Source organism: Natrix helvetica, assembly GCF_964273705.1.
Source record: "Natrix helvetica genome assembly, chromosome: 13".
In the NCBI taxonomy this organism is placed as follows: domain Eukaryota; kingdom Metazoa; phylum Chordata; class Lepidosauria; order Squamata; family Natricidae; genus Natrix; species Natrix helvetica.
In genome coordinates this window covers 3,543,254-3,559,234 of record NC_138557.1, presented here as the reverse complement: position 1 = coordinate 3,559,234, position 15,981 = coordinate 3,543,254, and the positions used below count along the sequence as shown (strand labels likewise).

The 15,981-nt window shown below is 46.2% G+C and overlaps 1 protein-coding gene across 2 annotated transcripts in view; it reads left to right on the top strand.

Annotated features, from left to right (window-relative positions):
• The window catches only part of TNRC18 (trinucleotide repeat containing 18), a 71,126-nt gene that overhangs the window by 34,467 nt on the left and 20,678 nt on the right, over positions 1 to 15,981 (top strand). Inside the window, exons 9-17 of one of the 2 annotated variants that reach the window (XM_081965809.1) lie at positions 193 to 610; positions 1,166 to 2,116; positions 2,959 to 3,131; positions 3,643 to 3,779; positions 4,646 to 4,774; positions 5,922 to 6,096; positions 7,277 to 7,649; positions 9,608 to 9,886; positions 14,418 to 14,531. In XM_081965809.1, the coding sequence (XP_081821935.1) occupies positions 193 to 610; positions 1,166 to 2,116; positions 2,959 to 3,131; positions 3,643 to 3,779; positions 4,646 to 4,774; positions 5,922 to 6,096; positions 7,277 to 7,649; positions 9,608 to 9,886; positions 14,418 to 14,531 (2,749 nt within the window). The remainder of the gene's footprint in view (positions 1 to 192; positions 611 to 1,165; positions 2,117 to 2,958; positions 3,132 to 3,642; positions 3,780 to 4,645; positions 4,775 to 5,921; positions 6,097 to 7,276; positions 7,650 to 9,607; positions 9,887 to 14,417; positions 14,532 to 15,981) is intronic. The other variant, XM_081965810.1, reaches the window with a different exon arrangement.

The window sequence follows — 15,981 nt, the reverse complement described above, 5'->3', positions numbered from 1 at the left end:
CTCCAGAACCTGCTGAATTTCACTCATGCTCCTGTGTTTACAGGCATTTATCAGTTCTGATAAATCGTGAAAACTCCAGGTTTTCCATGGTTGTCCCTGTATCCTACCCAGTTTACCCCCCGAGTCCCCTTTGGGGTCCATGTATCATCAGTGAAGAGCCATTGCTATTTGATATCTCCTTTCTCTCAACAGGAGAGGCTAAAAGCCAGCGAACAGCGGGCAGAGATGGAAGAGAAGATAACGAAGCGCAACCTGGATAATGCCAAGCCAACGCCTGCCTCAACCCTTCTGCACCGGAAGCCCCCAGTTTTGTCTCCAAGCACTTCTGCGTCCTACAATAAGGTGGTAAGCCCCCCTCCACTATCACCCAGGTCCTCCTCTGTGTCAGTGCTCAAAGCCAAGGTAATCCAAAAGTTGGAAAAACCATCAAGCCAGCCAGCCTATTCCTACCCCACTACTCCCATCACGCACCCATCGAGCCCACTGGCTGCTTCTCCGCCGCCTGCCCCGAACCTCCCTCCAAAGGAAGAGGAGGAAACCGAGAACATGGAGAAGAAAGAGCTGGAACTGGAGAAAGAGACCTCTGCTTCATACCAGACGTTGTTTCCAGGTACAAAGCCTCACTATTTTTTAATCCTCTTTCTTTTTTTTAAATTTTTATTTCCTGTTTTCTCCTGTCCTAATTCTGCCTCTTTCCCAAAGCTCCTTCTCTCTCTTTCTCTCTCTCTCTTTCTTTCTCTCTCTTTCTCTCTCAGTCTCTCTCTCTCAGTCTCTCTTTCTCTCTCTCTTTCTCTCTCTCTCTTTCCCTCTCTCTTTCTCTTTCTCTCTCTTTCTCTCTCTCTCTTTCTCTCTCAGTCTCTCTTTCTCTCTCAGTCTCTCTTTCTCTCTCTCTCTCTCTCTCTCTCTCTCTCTCTCTCTCTTTCTTTCTTTCTTTCTCTCTCTCCTCCACTTGTGTGAGCGGTGGGTGGATGGACCCCTGCTTGCACAAATGGAGTATGCACACTTGTGCGTGCCCCTGTCACTCACACAGAACTATCTCCTCTTTCCCCCTCCTCCACTCAACAAAGCTGGAAAGATGGGGAGACCACTGTTGTTAGGGACTCTCCTCAGAAAAGATGGGACTTACTTATCTTCCACGCTTTCATCTTTTTGTGCCCTCTTGCAGAAATTCCATCCAGCTATCCATTCCAGTCCCTTCCAGACTCCTTCAGAAGACACTACCCATACCTTCTCCAGCCAACGGCTGCATCCGAGGCAGATGAGTTGGGCTCCAATGTCCCTCTGCCGACCAGGAGTCCCGAGCCCTTGGCACTTTCTCCAGAGGTGAAGCCCATTCATCTTTCCCCATCCAAGATGGTCAAACCCATCCAGACGGTGGAGGAAGAAGAATCCTTAGAAGAACGGGTGAAAACGGAGATGGAGATGGACAATAGCCAGGAGGAAGGTATCTGCGAACGTGATATGGAGGCCCTGGAGATGGCCACCTCGGTTGCTCTTCCTGTGGAGGACACCAATGATTGTGATCTTCAGTTGCACCACGGCGAAGCCCTCCGGAGTTCAGACCATGAGGACGTTCTTGAGGATTGCCAAGCAGCCTATCCGGGGATGTCCTGCTCAGTGGAAATGGAAGCCCAAGAGGAAGAGACCAACGAGAGTGAAACGTGCCCCATTCATGACTACGGTGGGAGTGTGTTACAGGGAGATGCTGAAGAGCCTGAGATGGGGTTGGTTCCTCAGCCTGAGAAGTCACCATTGGCTGTAGAAATGCCCCATATCAGATCTCCCCCAAACAGAGAATTTCCCAGCATGCTTCAGGAAGAGGAGGAAGCCATGCTAGAAGCCCCTGTCTACAGGAATGAGATATATACCTGCCCGGTAACATCTCTGGACATCAAAATGGATGACCCCTTGGCTGGTATGAATGCCTTAGCAGCAGCTGCTGAACTACCCCAAGCATGTTCCTTGCTCACGAACAGCGATGGTGTCCCTCAGGAGGCAGTGGTGAACTTGGAGGTGTCTTCCAGCCTGTCCCCAGAACACACTTTTCTGCACGGAATTACCCTCTTGAGCGAAATCGCAGAACTGGAGTTGGAGAAACGGCGGCAGGAAACCGAAGGTGAGTAGATGTGGACCTCATTGCAGGACAAGGTTCAAGGCTTCGCTTTGAGCTCTTAGGTTCCTGCTCTGGTGTGAAAGGTCAGGTCCACACACGAAGGTCCAATTCAACTGATTTATGGCTAAGATCCAATCTGGGTTGGTCACCGAGACCAGAGCTTTTGTCTTCTTCTGAGCTTCTGGACTTGTCCTGGAGTCCATCTTCAGGGACCGTTTCTTAAAGCTGTGGTGGCGTAGTGGTTAGGATGCAGTACTGCAGGGCTAACTGACTGCTCACTGCCAGGAGTTCGATTCTGAGCTGCTCCAGGTTGACTCAGCCTTTCATCCTTCTGAGGCCGGTAAAATGAGGACCCAGATTGTCGGGGTGGGTGGGAGGAGATATGCTGACTCTGCAAACCGCTTAGAGAGAGCTGTAAAAACACTGTGAAGCGGTATATAAGTTCTAAGTGCTATTGCTATTGCAGGCTGACTCTGCCTACTGCTGGGAGTTCGATCCTGACCTACTCAAGATCGACTCAGCCTTCCATCCTTCCAAGGTTGGTAAAATGAGGACCCAGATTGTTGGGAGCAAATATGCTGACTCTAGTAAACCGCTTAGAGAGGGCTGTAAAGCATAACAAAGTGGTATATAAGTCTCAGTGCTCTTGCTATCCGTGATTTATTGCTACAGGGATATGTACAGGAATCTTCTGAACTCATGGTTAGCCCCTGCTAGATAATTAGAGAAGAGTCATCCAAATACAAGGAAGGTTAGACTTAAGTTTGCTTAAGCATTTTCCCTCGGTCCCTGTCTGTTGGATGTCCCTCCTGCTCCTCACTACTCATCCATCTTATCTTCTACAGGCCCAGAGAATTTCTCAGCTCATCCAGCCTTGGAAAGCCTGTTAGCTGCTGGTACCCAGATGTTGATGGAAGTTCTCTCCACCCCCTTCATGGATAGCCTGAAGAACATCCGTCTGCCTCGAGAACTGAACCCCAATAAGAAATACAGCTGGATGCAAAAGAAAGATGAGACGGTGAGTAGGGTAGGGAGATTTGCAGAGATATGGGGATGGGGGAAGTGGTTAGGACGAGGCTTTCAGGTGAGATGAAGCAACCCAAGGAATATCTCAATAGCTTTCCTGACCTTTGAGGGATGCTGAAGTCTACATGGCAGTCAACCTGGCTCTGTCTGTCCTTTCTCTTTCTCTCTCTTTTTTTTAAACAAATAAATTTTATTACACATATTTTAACTTTAACACCACACTTCCACTCTTAACAGCGTTTCAGTATCCCTATCATTCATATTTACATCGTGGTTATTTCAACTTTCTTTATACATCATTATTCTCTATACCTTAGAACAGAATAGAATAACAGAGTTGGAAGGGACCTTGGAGATCATCTTTCATGACCCAACTAGGTTACATCATCAGTGCTAGAGAGAGCTGGGCTCTCTATTTGTATAGAAGTGATTGTGAATTAACGGGACTGACAGACGTTGTGCTTTCCCTTCTCCGTCAACTCTTTGCTGTTTTCTTGTCTCAGATGTATTCCATAAAGTCGTCCATTGGGAACATGGATGGCATGGAACTGGATTACAGGATGAAGTTGGCCGAGCTGCAGAGGAGATACAAGGAAAAGCAGAGGGAATTGGCGAAGCTTCAGCGGCGGAGAGACTCCGAGTAAGTCGCCCAGGGACCTTCTGCAGCTGCCTGGTGGGCTGGGCACAGGCACCATCTTTGAGTCTCTCACCATCTTGGCTTTTCCACCCCTCTCCTTGTGTTCCACGATACTCAAATTGGACCTTGAGAATGGAAGGGCAGCCTTGTGGCTTGGCAGTTTGATCTACTGGTTGGCCACGGGGACAGAGGCTGTAGGCACTTCACGAGCAACTGTGGCTTTCCGTGGGTTGCTTTGAGTGTAGGTCGGTGTAGTAGTTTGGTGATGGATCATGGCCTCCTCCTCCTCCTTCTTCTTCCTCCTCCTCCTCCTCCACCACCCTTTCTTTCTTTCCTTTTCTTCCTCCCTCTCTCTCTTTTTCTCCCTGCCTCCCTCCCTTCTTTCTTTCCTTTCTTTTTCTCCCCCACTCTTTCTTTTTTTTCTCCCTCCCTCCCTCCCTCCCTCCCTCTTTCTTTCTTTCTTTCTTTCTTTCCTTTCTCTCTCTCTTTTCTTTTTCTCCCTCTCTCTTTCTTTTTCTCCCTTCCTCTTTCTTTCTTTCTTTCTTTCTTTCCTTTCTCTCTCTCTCTTTTCTTTTTCTCCCTCTCTCTTTCTTTTTCTCTTTATTTCTTTTTCTCTCTCTCTCTTCTCTCTCTCTCTCTCCCTCTCTCTCTTTTTCTTCCTGCCTCTCTTCCTTCCTTCTTTTTTCTCCACCCCTCTTTCTTTCTTTTTCTCCCTCCCTCCCCATTTCTTTCTTTCCTTTCTCTCTCTCTTTCTTCCTTTCTTTTTTTTCCTCCCTCTCTCTTTTTCTTTCTCTCTCTCTCTCTCTCACTTTCCTTCTTTCCTTCTTCGTTGCTCTTGGTTAACGGTCAAGTGTGTGGTTTTCTTTAAGGGAAAAGCATGACGAGACAAATAGAAGCTTGGCAAAACGAGGTCCAGGAAGGCCCAGAAAACGGAACCATGGATCAAGCGCTCTGTCGCCCCCTAAGGAGCGAGGGAAGAGTGACGGCAGGAGTGGAAAGTAAGGTCGGGCTGTGGGGCGGGAAAAGGGATTGTAGCAGGGTCCCACCCTGGTTGGGTGGCCTTCTCTCTGCCCCAAACATGGATGCCAGCTCTCTTGGGGCAGTTGGGGGGCCACCAGGACGCGTCAGGCTTGTCATGTAGAGTTTTATGGCAGAGATATTGGTTAAGCAGCGCTTGGACCACCGTGGGGAAAACTGTTGTGATCTGGAGGATGAGTTGATCTCTGAGTAAAGAAAGAGAGAGAAGCAGCAGCAAGTTCTCCGTATTTAGGACTGCTTATGGCTATGAGGACGCAGTGGCTCAGGGGCTAAGATGCTGAGCTTGTTGATCAGAAAGGTCGGCAGTTCAGCGGTTCGAATCCCTAGCCCCGTGCATTGGAGTGAGCTCCCGCGACTTGTCCCAGCTTCTGCCAACCTAGCAGTTCTAAAGCACGTAAAAAATGCAAGTAGAAAAATAGGGACCACCTTTGGTGGGAAGGGAACAGCATTCCGTGCGCCTTCGGTGTTGAGTCATGCTGGCCACATGACCCCGGAGACGTCTTCGGACAGCGCTGGCTCTTCGGCTTGGAAACAGAGATGAACACTGACCCCTAGAGTCTGGAACGATTAGCACATATGTGCGAGGGGAACCTTTACCTATGGGTGAAGGGTGGACTTCCATTGGGAATGCTGTGGAGGTTGCATTTTGTTGGAAGTCGAACTTGTTTTTCCTTTGGCACGAGAGGAAGAGAAACATATTTGTGTCGGGATACGCTTTGGTCTTGCTTTGCCCTGCCTGCGGCGCTGCCTCTGTTTCCCTTTTGTTCTGTCTTTGCTTTCTTACTGATACATTTAGAACTTGGCTTCACCTTTGCTTGAGATTCTGCGTCATTGTCACCCTTCAACCCTTCCCTGGTGCTTCGGATTTTTCAAATGAGGGAAATGAAGGAATCCTGCTTGGTCTGGATATTGTAACCTGGTCATTCTTGTTATCTTCTTTCCCACCTCAAGCTTTTGCAAAATCATGGTGTGAAGGTTCTCCTTCTCTCTCTTTCTCTCTCTCTCTCCCTCTTCCTCTCTCCCTCCTTCTCCCTCTCCTTCTATCCTGCTGGTGATGCTCCCAAGATGCTCCCATGGTCAACCTCTTTCCTTTTCTGATGTTTTCAGGCTCAGCAAATCCCTCTTGCTTTCCGAAGACTCAGAAATGGGCGAAGGGCTGGAGGAGAAGCACCGAGGTCTTCTCCTGGATGAGGAAGAGGAGGGAGAGACCAGGAGTGGGAAGACGAAGACCAGGCATCGGAGTTGGGATGAGCAAGACCTCTTGATGAACTTCTCCAGTGAGGTGAGTCTTCTGCCTTTCAGACAATATGGCTGAACCAGAACAAAATGGGAAGGGGGATTTATTGTTATACTACGTCCTGTCAGATCCTTGGACTATAGCAGGCCAGGATCTTTGTCCCCCACTGTCTTCTGGAGTTTTGCCAAACTCATTGCATTTGAGGATCCTTATCCAACCATCTCATCCTTTGCCATCTCGTTCTCCACAGGTGGCAAGCAGAGCCCTCTCTTTGAGGGCACACATGAGCCATCGCCCCAGCTCAGTTCCACTGTACATGCGCGCGCGCCTCCCACCAGCCTGCTGATATTTAGGCCTCTGGCGCGCATATGCTGGGGCGGTGCACATGCGGGAGACATGTGCGCATCCTCAGGAGGTTGCAAGGATGGGGGTTACACCCCCACCCCACCCTGCAACCCATTTTTGGTCCTAGGCGGCTTCAGGGAGGACTACTAGACCCAAAATGCGGCACGGGGGGTTGTGTGCTCATGCATGGGGAGGCAGGGTTAGCACGGTGTGTGTGTGCACGTGCGCGCGATGTGTGTGTGTGTTGTGTACGCATTGCAAGCACACCCATAAAATGGCGCCAAAAGGGTAGCCATCACTGTTCTAGTGCAGGAGTGAGCAAACTGCGGCTCTGGAGCTGCATGTGGCTCGTTCCTCCCTCTGCTGCGGCTCCGTCACCAGTCGGCGCCACAATTTTGAGAGGAACCTCTGGGGGGGGGGGGGAGAGAAGCAGAGTGCGCCAGGAGAAGACTCTATGGCAAGGGGAGGGTTTTCCAGTTGTCTCCACAATTGATAGGGCTTTCGGTTATGACAGGTAGAGGAAAAAGGACACCGCGCTAGGAGGAGACTCTATGGTAGGCGAACTGAACTTCCGGTCAGCTCCAGAATTGGACAGTGGGCTTCCGGTTGGGACCTTTGTGGCTCCTGGTGTTTTCTCTTCTGTGGGAAATGGGTCCAAATGGCTCTTTGAGTGTTTAAGTTTGCCAACCCATGGCCTAGTGGTTTCCACTTTGAGATATTCTATTTATTCGATTGATAAACCGCCCCCTCTCCCCGAGGGGGGCGGATATCTGGATGAAGAAGTCATTCCTTGCGTGACTTCCTTTGTTTTCTTCCATTTCTGCTCATTCTTCCTCTCTCTCCTTTTCCCCCTTCTCTCTCTCTCTCTCTCTTTTTGCAGCTGAAGATTAAGAAGAAGAAGCTGGCCTGTGATCAGGAGCAACTGATGAGCAAGCTCGACAAAGCCCTGTCGCTCACCCGGCGCAGCAAACTGAAATCCCCGTTCAAGTTTGCGGATGGGTCGAGAGGGAGGCAGAAAAATGGCGGCTGCTACAACAACCAATACCTGTCGTCCCCCCACGGTGCCTTGTTTGGCAAGGATGCCAAAAAGAACTTGGCTAAAAGCCTCAGCTTCTCCCTGAAAGCCTCTAAAGAAGGTAAAAACAAAATGGCGGTCAAAATGAAGAAGTTGGAGGTGGGGCTAAAAATGAAAGGTCACCACCTGAAGGTTTCCAACTCACCTGCGATATCCGAAGTGAGCAGTTATTCCTACAGTAAGTAACTTTCCGTTTCTTCTCCTCGCTGGTTTTGGTGGACTTGTCTTTAACAGAATAACCAAGTTGGTAGGGACCTTGGAGGCCCTCTAGTCCAACTTCCTGGTCAAGCAGGAGGCCTTCTAAATGATTGTCCAATCTCTTCTTGGAAATCTCCATTGATGGAGCGCCCACAACTTCTGGAGATAAGGCGTTCCACTGATTTAATTGTCCTCACGGTCTGGAAATGTCTCCTTAGTTCTAGGTTGCTTCTCTCCTTGATTAATTTCCATCCAAGGCTTCTTATCCTGCCTTCAGGTGCTTTGGAGAATAGTTTGACCCGCTCTTCTTTGTGGCAGCCCCTGAGATACTGGAACACTGCTATCCTTTAGTCTGATTTAAGAGGAGGAATGCTGCACATTCCTGTTATTTTTCCTGGATATGACAAAGACTGATTTGGATATTACCAGTAATATAATAATATAATATTAATAAAGATCCTGGTGACAGGATTTGCAAGCCTTTCCCATAATTTGCATCCTGATCCTTCAGATTCAGGGATACCTCTTCTACGGTCCTTTTCCTGACACACACACACACACACACACCTGAATTGTTACTTTGAATGTGGCAGACTAGAAAAATTATTAAAACAGATGGGAAATAATCAGAATAATTGCAGTGAATGCACTGAATGTTAATGTGATTTTAATGGTGTCAGTTTAATTCTTGGTCTGGACTGGTCTGTCTTTTAGAGCAGGATAGACATGTCCCTCAAAGATTTAAGGGCGGCCATTGAACTTTGAATAAAGGACAACCACACTTGAATTGGATGTGACTAATAGAGGCAACCAGGTTGTCTATTGGACTGGAGGTGCTGGGTGCTGAACATGGAATCAGGGTGCCAAGCCGCCATTTTCTAATTCTCTTCCATAGTCTGATGTCTGGTGCAGTGCTTAAAGTTGTCCCAAAGACAACTAGACTTTGTTCTTTCTTGAAAACGTTTCGCTTTTCATCCAACGAACTTCTTCAGTTCTGATTGAATGTGGTGGAAGATGGAAGGATTTATATTCCTTGCAGTCTTCTGGTCATTAGTAGTCTCTCTAAGAGTCATTGAAGGCCTCTTGGAGGTTCATTTGTGCCCTCGGTATCACTGTTGTGGACCACCAGCGGAGCTGGGGGCAGAGTCGGACAGTGAGCAGGTTGGGGAGGGGCATGGGCCAGTCCTGGAGTCTGGGGAAGGCTCGGACGTGGGCTCTGTGTCAGAGGCAGAGAGGGGGCCGAGGCCGTCTGGCAGTTCTCAGCTGCCTTCAGAGTTAGACAGCAGTGAGGCAGAGGGACAGCTGGAGCCTGTTCCCAGTGTGCGCATGCGCAGAGCTGCCAGAAGAAAAGAACAGCTAAGAAATCAGGGTCGACTTGGGAGTAAAGTCACAGGTGGAAGGTGATTGGCCCCTCCCATAGGACATAAAAGAGGAGTGAAAGGGGAGGGGGCTTTTGCAGGAAACAATTTGTTCGTTCGGTCGTTAGATTCGTTTCAGGAGTGTGAAGATCTGTCCGTGAATCTCAGAGACTCTGTGCCCAGCCTTTCCTTGCACAGCACCTCATTTGGAAAATATTGACCTGGCAGTTTTCCAAGCTAGATAAGGTCTGTAGTCATAAATACTCCTTTGAAAGACTGTTTGTCACACCTTGCACAAGGTGAATGAGAGGAAATCACATTAGTTTAATAAAACGGGGTTTTGTCGGGACCAGGACTCTGCTTCGTGCTACAGACATCTTCCATCCTCCACCCTTCAATCAGAACTGAAGATGCTCCTTGGGTGAGAAGCAAAACGTCTTGAAGGAGAAGCGAAGTCCAGTTGCCTTGTAAGAAAAAGCACCTGGACGACAGGGAATCTCCACAGACAATGCTTAACGTTGGCAATGATGTTTGTGTTTCTTTTTCTTAAAAAAAAAAAACAATAACTAATTGACCCCAGATACAGATTTTGAGGAAGAGGAGGAATCCCTGAAGGATGATTGGTCTTCTCATTCCACGACCGGAGACAGGATGAGACCTTCTGGCCTCTATAGTGTAATGGCCCCTAAATGCAACAGGATCTCCGACATCTTCAAAGCCAGAAAGAAGACCGTCCCCTCTACTAGGACTCTCAAATCTAAACTGGCTGCAAATAGAAAGCAGGAATTTTGTTTACTCTCCCGAGAGATCAAAGCTGGATCGTCGTACAGTGATTCTTCGGAGGACTCGTTCGATCAAGGTTACTACCTTATAACACAAAAAACCCAACCCCCGAATGTCTAGGTTTGAGTGAGTGGGAAGGAGAAAAAGGAAGGGAGGTGGGTGGTTGATTGGCCATTTGGAATGGTCCTGGTGGATGGTCAACTCGTTGGTGCCATAGAAGACTTTTTTGGGTAGCTTATGATGGATGACTAGTCTTACCTACGCCAACAAAACTCCTCGTGTCACACACTTATTTTGTTCCTGATCAGCTCTCTCAAGAGTGCTCCAGTCTCTTTTTCTGCACACAAGTACACTTTTTCTAACCTGTTTCCCCGAAAATAAGACCTCCCTGGATAATAAGCCCGATCGGGCTTTGGAGCTCATGAGCTAAAACAAGCCCTCAGCAGCCACGAGGTGACCACGCTCGCCGCCTCCTGCACCTCAAAAATAATCAGACCTCCCCAAAAATAAGGCCAAGCGCATATTTCGGGGGTCGAAAGAAAATCAGACCCTGTCTTATTTTTGGGGAAACACGGTATTTCTTTTCTTATTTTTTCTTTTTAAAAAGAGAAACGTCATTTCTTGTTGCCATCGCTGTTGTTATATGTGGCTTATTTTTCTTTTTTCCCCTTTCCAAATTTACTTTTGGCATGTGTTAGAGGGCATGGGAGAGGAACTGTGTAAATTAGAATATCTGTTGTGTGGGTGTGCCCCTTTCCCCCACCCCCCCATCCCCACCCCCACCCCAACCCGCTGAGATGTTTGTACTACAATTTTTGGTACCAAGCTTTTTATTAAAAATATCCAGTTTGTTTTTAACTAAAACCGTCTGCCTTGTCTCTCTTGCTGTGTCTCTTCAGGTAGCTTGATGCTTCACTCCATCTCGCTGTCTCACCTCATTCCCAAAAGATTTAGGGGAAAACAAAAACAGCAGCAACAACCAAAAAAAAGCAATTAACCAAATTGTGATGCGTTTCCTATTATTCAAATATCCCTGGCTTCAATTCTCTACTTTGCAGGAGGAAACAGGCAAACAAATCTTTATCCGCTTGTCTCGTCTTTCCTTTAAAAACCGAGCGCAGCTTCGTAGGTTGTGCGTAAATTATGGTAGAGTGAGTTGGGCCGTTTTATCCCTTGTATACATACTGTTGCATTTTTTATAATATATATAATTATATATTATTTTTTACAAATGGCTTTTTTATTTTGCCAAAAACGCAGACACACACACACACACTCACAAACCCTCATTGTGCTTCGAAACCTTAATGGTTTTCAATTCCATCCATGAAACGCCCGTATCTTGGTCACCTCCAAATGAGAGTGTAAGAAAAGGTTCAGTCTCTTTCATTTCTCCTCCCGATTAATTCAACTTGAAAAGAAATGAAGGATGATTTCAGACCACCAGCTTACGAAGAGCAAAAGCGATGACTTAAATGGGATTTAATATTACAGAGAGAATATATCTGCTGGATATAGCTCCTCATCGGCGACAGGAAGGGTATCTGGCCACTAAACTCTCCGTTCCTTTCAGTTGCCCAAGACTCCACCCCACAAGGGATTATGGGGTCGTTAAAAGAGGAGGATGAAGAAAAATGCAGTTCTTTTCTTTTTTCTTTTGCTAGATCCGCTCTTTGGGAAAATCAAGAAATGAGGCCATGCTTCTGAAAAGGGCCACGTTATCCTCCTACCCAACTCCCTTTTGACCACTTTGATCATAATAGAAAAGACGAAATAAGGTGTCCTTAGGCTTAAGACTAAGGGTGGCTAAGGTGGCTCAGTGGCTAAGACGCTGAGCTTGTCGATCAGAAAGGTCGGCAGTTTGGTGGTTCGAATCCCTAGCAATACGTAACGAAGTGAGCTCCTGTGATTTGTCCCAGCTTCTGCCAACCTAGCAGTTCGAAAGCACGCAAAAAATGCAAGTAGAAAAATAGGGACCCTCTTCGGTGGGAAGGTAACAGCGTTCCGTGCGCCTTTGGCATTGAGTCATGCCAGCCACATGACCACGAAGATGTCTTCGGACAGCTCTGGCTGTTTGACTTTGAAACAGAGATGGATCACCGCCCCCTAGAGTCAGGAACAACTAGCACATATGTGCGAGAGGAACTTTTTATCTTTTAGGCTTAAGACAGGCTAACAAAGAGATGGGTTTCTATCAGCTAAGTCTCCTATCCTTGACCTTCCTTCCTTCCTTTTGCCTCTTTTTGCTCTCTTCTCTTTTCCTAAATGTGTGCACTTCACTTGGTTAGGTAGATGGAGGCATGTAGAAGTAATTAATAATAATTCCCCCCCTCACCCCCAAAAATTGAATTATCTCCATTCTGGAGCTCAACAACTCCTGATTTGATAGACCTCGCCTTGGTGTTTTCTTGGCAGCTCCGAGTTACTCTTTGGCCACTGCATTCTTCAAGAATGGGATTTTATTTGATATGCTCATCATTATGACTGATAATTTTTTTTACTGTTTGAAGAGATCCTTACGAGCGGGGTAGCTCTGCTAAGGCTTGGAAGCCAAGAGTCTCTTGACTTTGAGTAGACCGACCATGATAAGATCTCCTGGATTTTTGTTAACCATTCCACCAGCTGCTCTTTGTCTGAATGGACAAAATAATCCTGGAGAACTTCTCCAATGAAATAAATAAATACAATAGAACTAAATAAACTCCCAGAAGCAAGAGAGGGATTGAGAGAGAAAAAAAGTTAGACCTCAACGAAAACCGTCCTAGCTGATTGGTTGATTGGTTGATGGATGGATGGATTTTGAATTTATTGGCTGCCCAACTCCTCACTAACTCTCCTTAAAAGCTGGAATACGATGTAGGCGTAGCTGAATACAAGCCTCATTGCATTCTGTGGGATTGCTTTCTAAGTAACTGGGACATCTGAACTTGCGGTGCTATTGTTTTGACTCTTGAAGCCCCCAAAATTGAGTGTATGTTTGCATAGACACACAAACACACAAACACACATACACACACACACACACAACCAGGATGCTATTTTTGCCTTTTTGACCTCATTTGGATAGCACTTCCCTTTTTTTGGCAATCTTCCAATTCTGTTTCCTTTCTGAGCGGCAACCCATTTCACCTTGCAAATTAGAGTCGGCGGGAGCCAAATCGATAAAAAAAAAATTCAATCCTATGTGCACAAACGGGTCTTGTCTGTGGGGGAGGGGGGTGGAATAAGAGGGAGGGAGGGTGGGAGAAATTGAATCTTTTTTTTTTTTGCCAAAAAAGAAAAAAAAAGTCTGTGCCGAAATATATATATATATATATCTAGATCGACATGTTTTCTTTGGAAGTTTGTTTTAAGGGATATTTGTGTAATAGCTTTGCTAATGCCTTTTCCTGATTTTACTAAAACCATTAATAACCTCAGCTTTTCAAGCTTGCTTTCACTCTCCTTGCAGCTGCTTGACCCAACCTCTCACCCCTGGTCCCTACTCATGATGCTTTGAGTGTCTCTGTCGCTCTCTCACATTCGCTCTCCCGCCTCCACCGCTCAGCGCAAAAAATAAATAAATAAATCTGTGAGCCTTATCATGTAGGTAGGCAAAATTAGCTTTCTCTCTTTCTCTCCTCTGTAAAAGCTTGGCAATTTTTGCAATGATGGAACTGGGGTCCCCTCCTTCCAAATGCTGGAGTCCCACCTGGGTTTGAAGAAGGACCAAGAGGAGGGTGGGGACTTTGGAGAAGACATTTCGACATCCTTTCCGGGAGTTTCAAAAGGATGGTGGGGACCAAGGGATGGCCAGGAGTTTGGGAGCGTTCGTCAACAAGCTGGATTCCATCCATGGTATTTTCTTCTTCATCTTCCCAATCTAAATTGAGGGGATTCTGAGACCGGAGAAATTTGAGTTTGGGTAGTCTCCTTGTTCCTCCCATTCTACTTTTGGAACTCCTGAACAGGAACGGCCGTTGGCTCTCGACTACAGAAGGGTGTTTGCTCTTCCTGCTACCTTGCATGGTGGATGTTTACATCACAGGCTAAAACGGCCATGCACGTTATTTTGTACATTAGTACTAAGAGCTGTGGCGGCGCAGTGGTTACAATGTAGTATTGCAGGCTGACTCTGCCGACTGCCAGCAGTTCGATCCTGATCGGCTGCAGGTCAACTCAGTCTTCCATCCTTCCGAGGAGGGTAAAATGAGGACCCAGATCGTTGGGGGCAAGAGGCTGACTCTGTAAACCGCTTCGAGGGGGCTGTAAAGCATTGCAAAGCGGTTTATAAGTCTAAGCGCTATTGCTATTTTCTGGCAAAAAACACTGTAATTTTTTTCCCCCTTTGAGATTCTATCCCCCCCCCTTTTTTTTCTGGAGAAGGCCATTTGCAAACTTGTCCCCTCCATCCCCCCCCACCCCCTTTGCAAAGTTCTCTAGAATGGATCCAAGAAGAAGGAGACCCATCCTCCAGAATATTTAACGATCGTGTTTTTTTAAAAAAAAAGGTATAATCCTGGGGATAAGTAGCAGGGATCAAGTAAACCCTCTTCTGGCGTCAGCGCTGTGAAAATGCACCCAAGAAAAAGACACGCAAATGTCTTTGCTTTTTTTTTTTGCAAAAGCGCCTACTGTCCAATTCGGCAGTAAAGGTAACCATGGGAATTTGGACAGGCCGAAGCGAACCAGATGTGGAGGTCAACAGCTGTCTCAAATCTGCCTGCCTCTAAGCTTCCTAGGTTTGTTTGCAACATTTATGATAACTGTGCTGTGTTTGGTCTCATGTGTAAGTGTTAAATATATATATATATGCGTATATATTTAACGGTGCCAAATTAATCTTCAGTGTGCTTTTTTTGCTACCTGCTTATTCTCCTGTCATTCCTAAGCCATGCTGCTTCTAGTCATCTTGTTGCCTTATGTAGTAATTTAACAAATGTCTGTCTGCTGTTTAACCAAAGTATTATTTTCTTCATTTATTTTTTTTTACTGCTGAGTTTTGAAGCCTGAATTGAAAGTACGGCAAGAAAATCTGACCCTTCTGTGCCAACCAGGGAAATGTATTCCATTCATGGCTACCTGTAACAGATTGCATGCCAAACTACCTTGCTGGAATCTTGATCCATGTCCGAGTTTTCAATCCTTTAAACCAATAGGTTACTAGTCCTCATGGTTCAAGGGTGAGAAATCATTCATTTCTGGCTCAGAGGGAAATTTTGGCAGCCAATCTCTTCTTCCGATGAAACCCAAAATGGCTTGTGTGAACCATGCAACTCAATCAGGAAAAAGACATAGCTAATTTTTTTCCCCCCTGGATAGGTTTCTCTCCAACAGAAAAAAAAATACAATTGATGCACAAAGCTTAACTGCCAAGACAGAATTGTTGCATGTGATTTATAAATGTCTGGTTTTTTTTTTTCAATGCCCGTTCTTTAATTTTAAAAAAATGCATTTGTGTAGGCTAGCAAAAGATGTCCTAGAGAGAGAAGGAAGACGTTAAAATGTGCAGCCCGGGTGTATTCCTTTAATTCAATGCATGTAGAGCTGTAAACTGACCCAAATACATTTATGGAAATGTTAGCCGTGTCTTTTCAAAAAATGGAATAAATATCATGCTGCAGATACAAAGGGTTGGGAAATCCCAGAAGAGATCTGTCAGGTCAGTTTCATTGTGTTGCCTAAAAGCTGATGTACTGTGGTGTATTTTGCTAGTAGTGTTAAAATCCCCCCCCCCCGGCTCAGAGAGCACCAAGGTCCCCACAGATAGTCCCGATTAGGTGTGACTTTATTTCAATCCCGATGTTGTGTAATTTCACTTTCCTGTTGGATACAGGCTAATTTTTGTAAGCCGTTATTCCCAAATGCCATCCTTCCTTGATCCGTTTGGTTCAACCACATTTTGAAATGTGTCCAGAAATTCTGAAGCAAGTGTCCATAATTGCTCCAATTAGATAAAGCAGGAAGTGTTATCACGGTACTGAATGATGTCCTGGCTGTTTTGTGTATGTGTGTATTTTTGTTGTTGTTGTTGTTGTTGGCCTGTCCAAAGAAAGGTGGAGAAAGTTTCCAAGAGTTCATGTTGACATCTTGCTCGGGGATTATGGGACTTGAAGTCCAGAACATCAAAGAGGTGCCAGTTTGGAGAAGATGATCCTAGATTATCTCTGCCTTTTTAAAAAAAAGAAACAA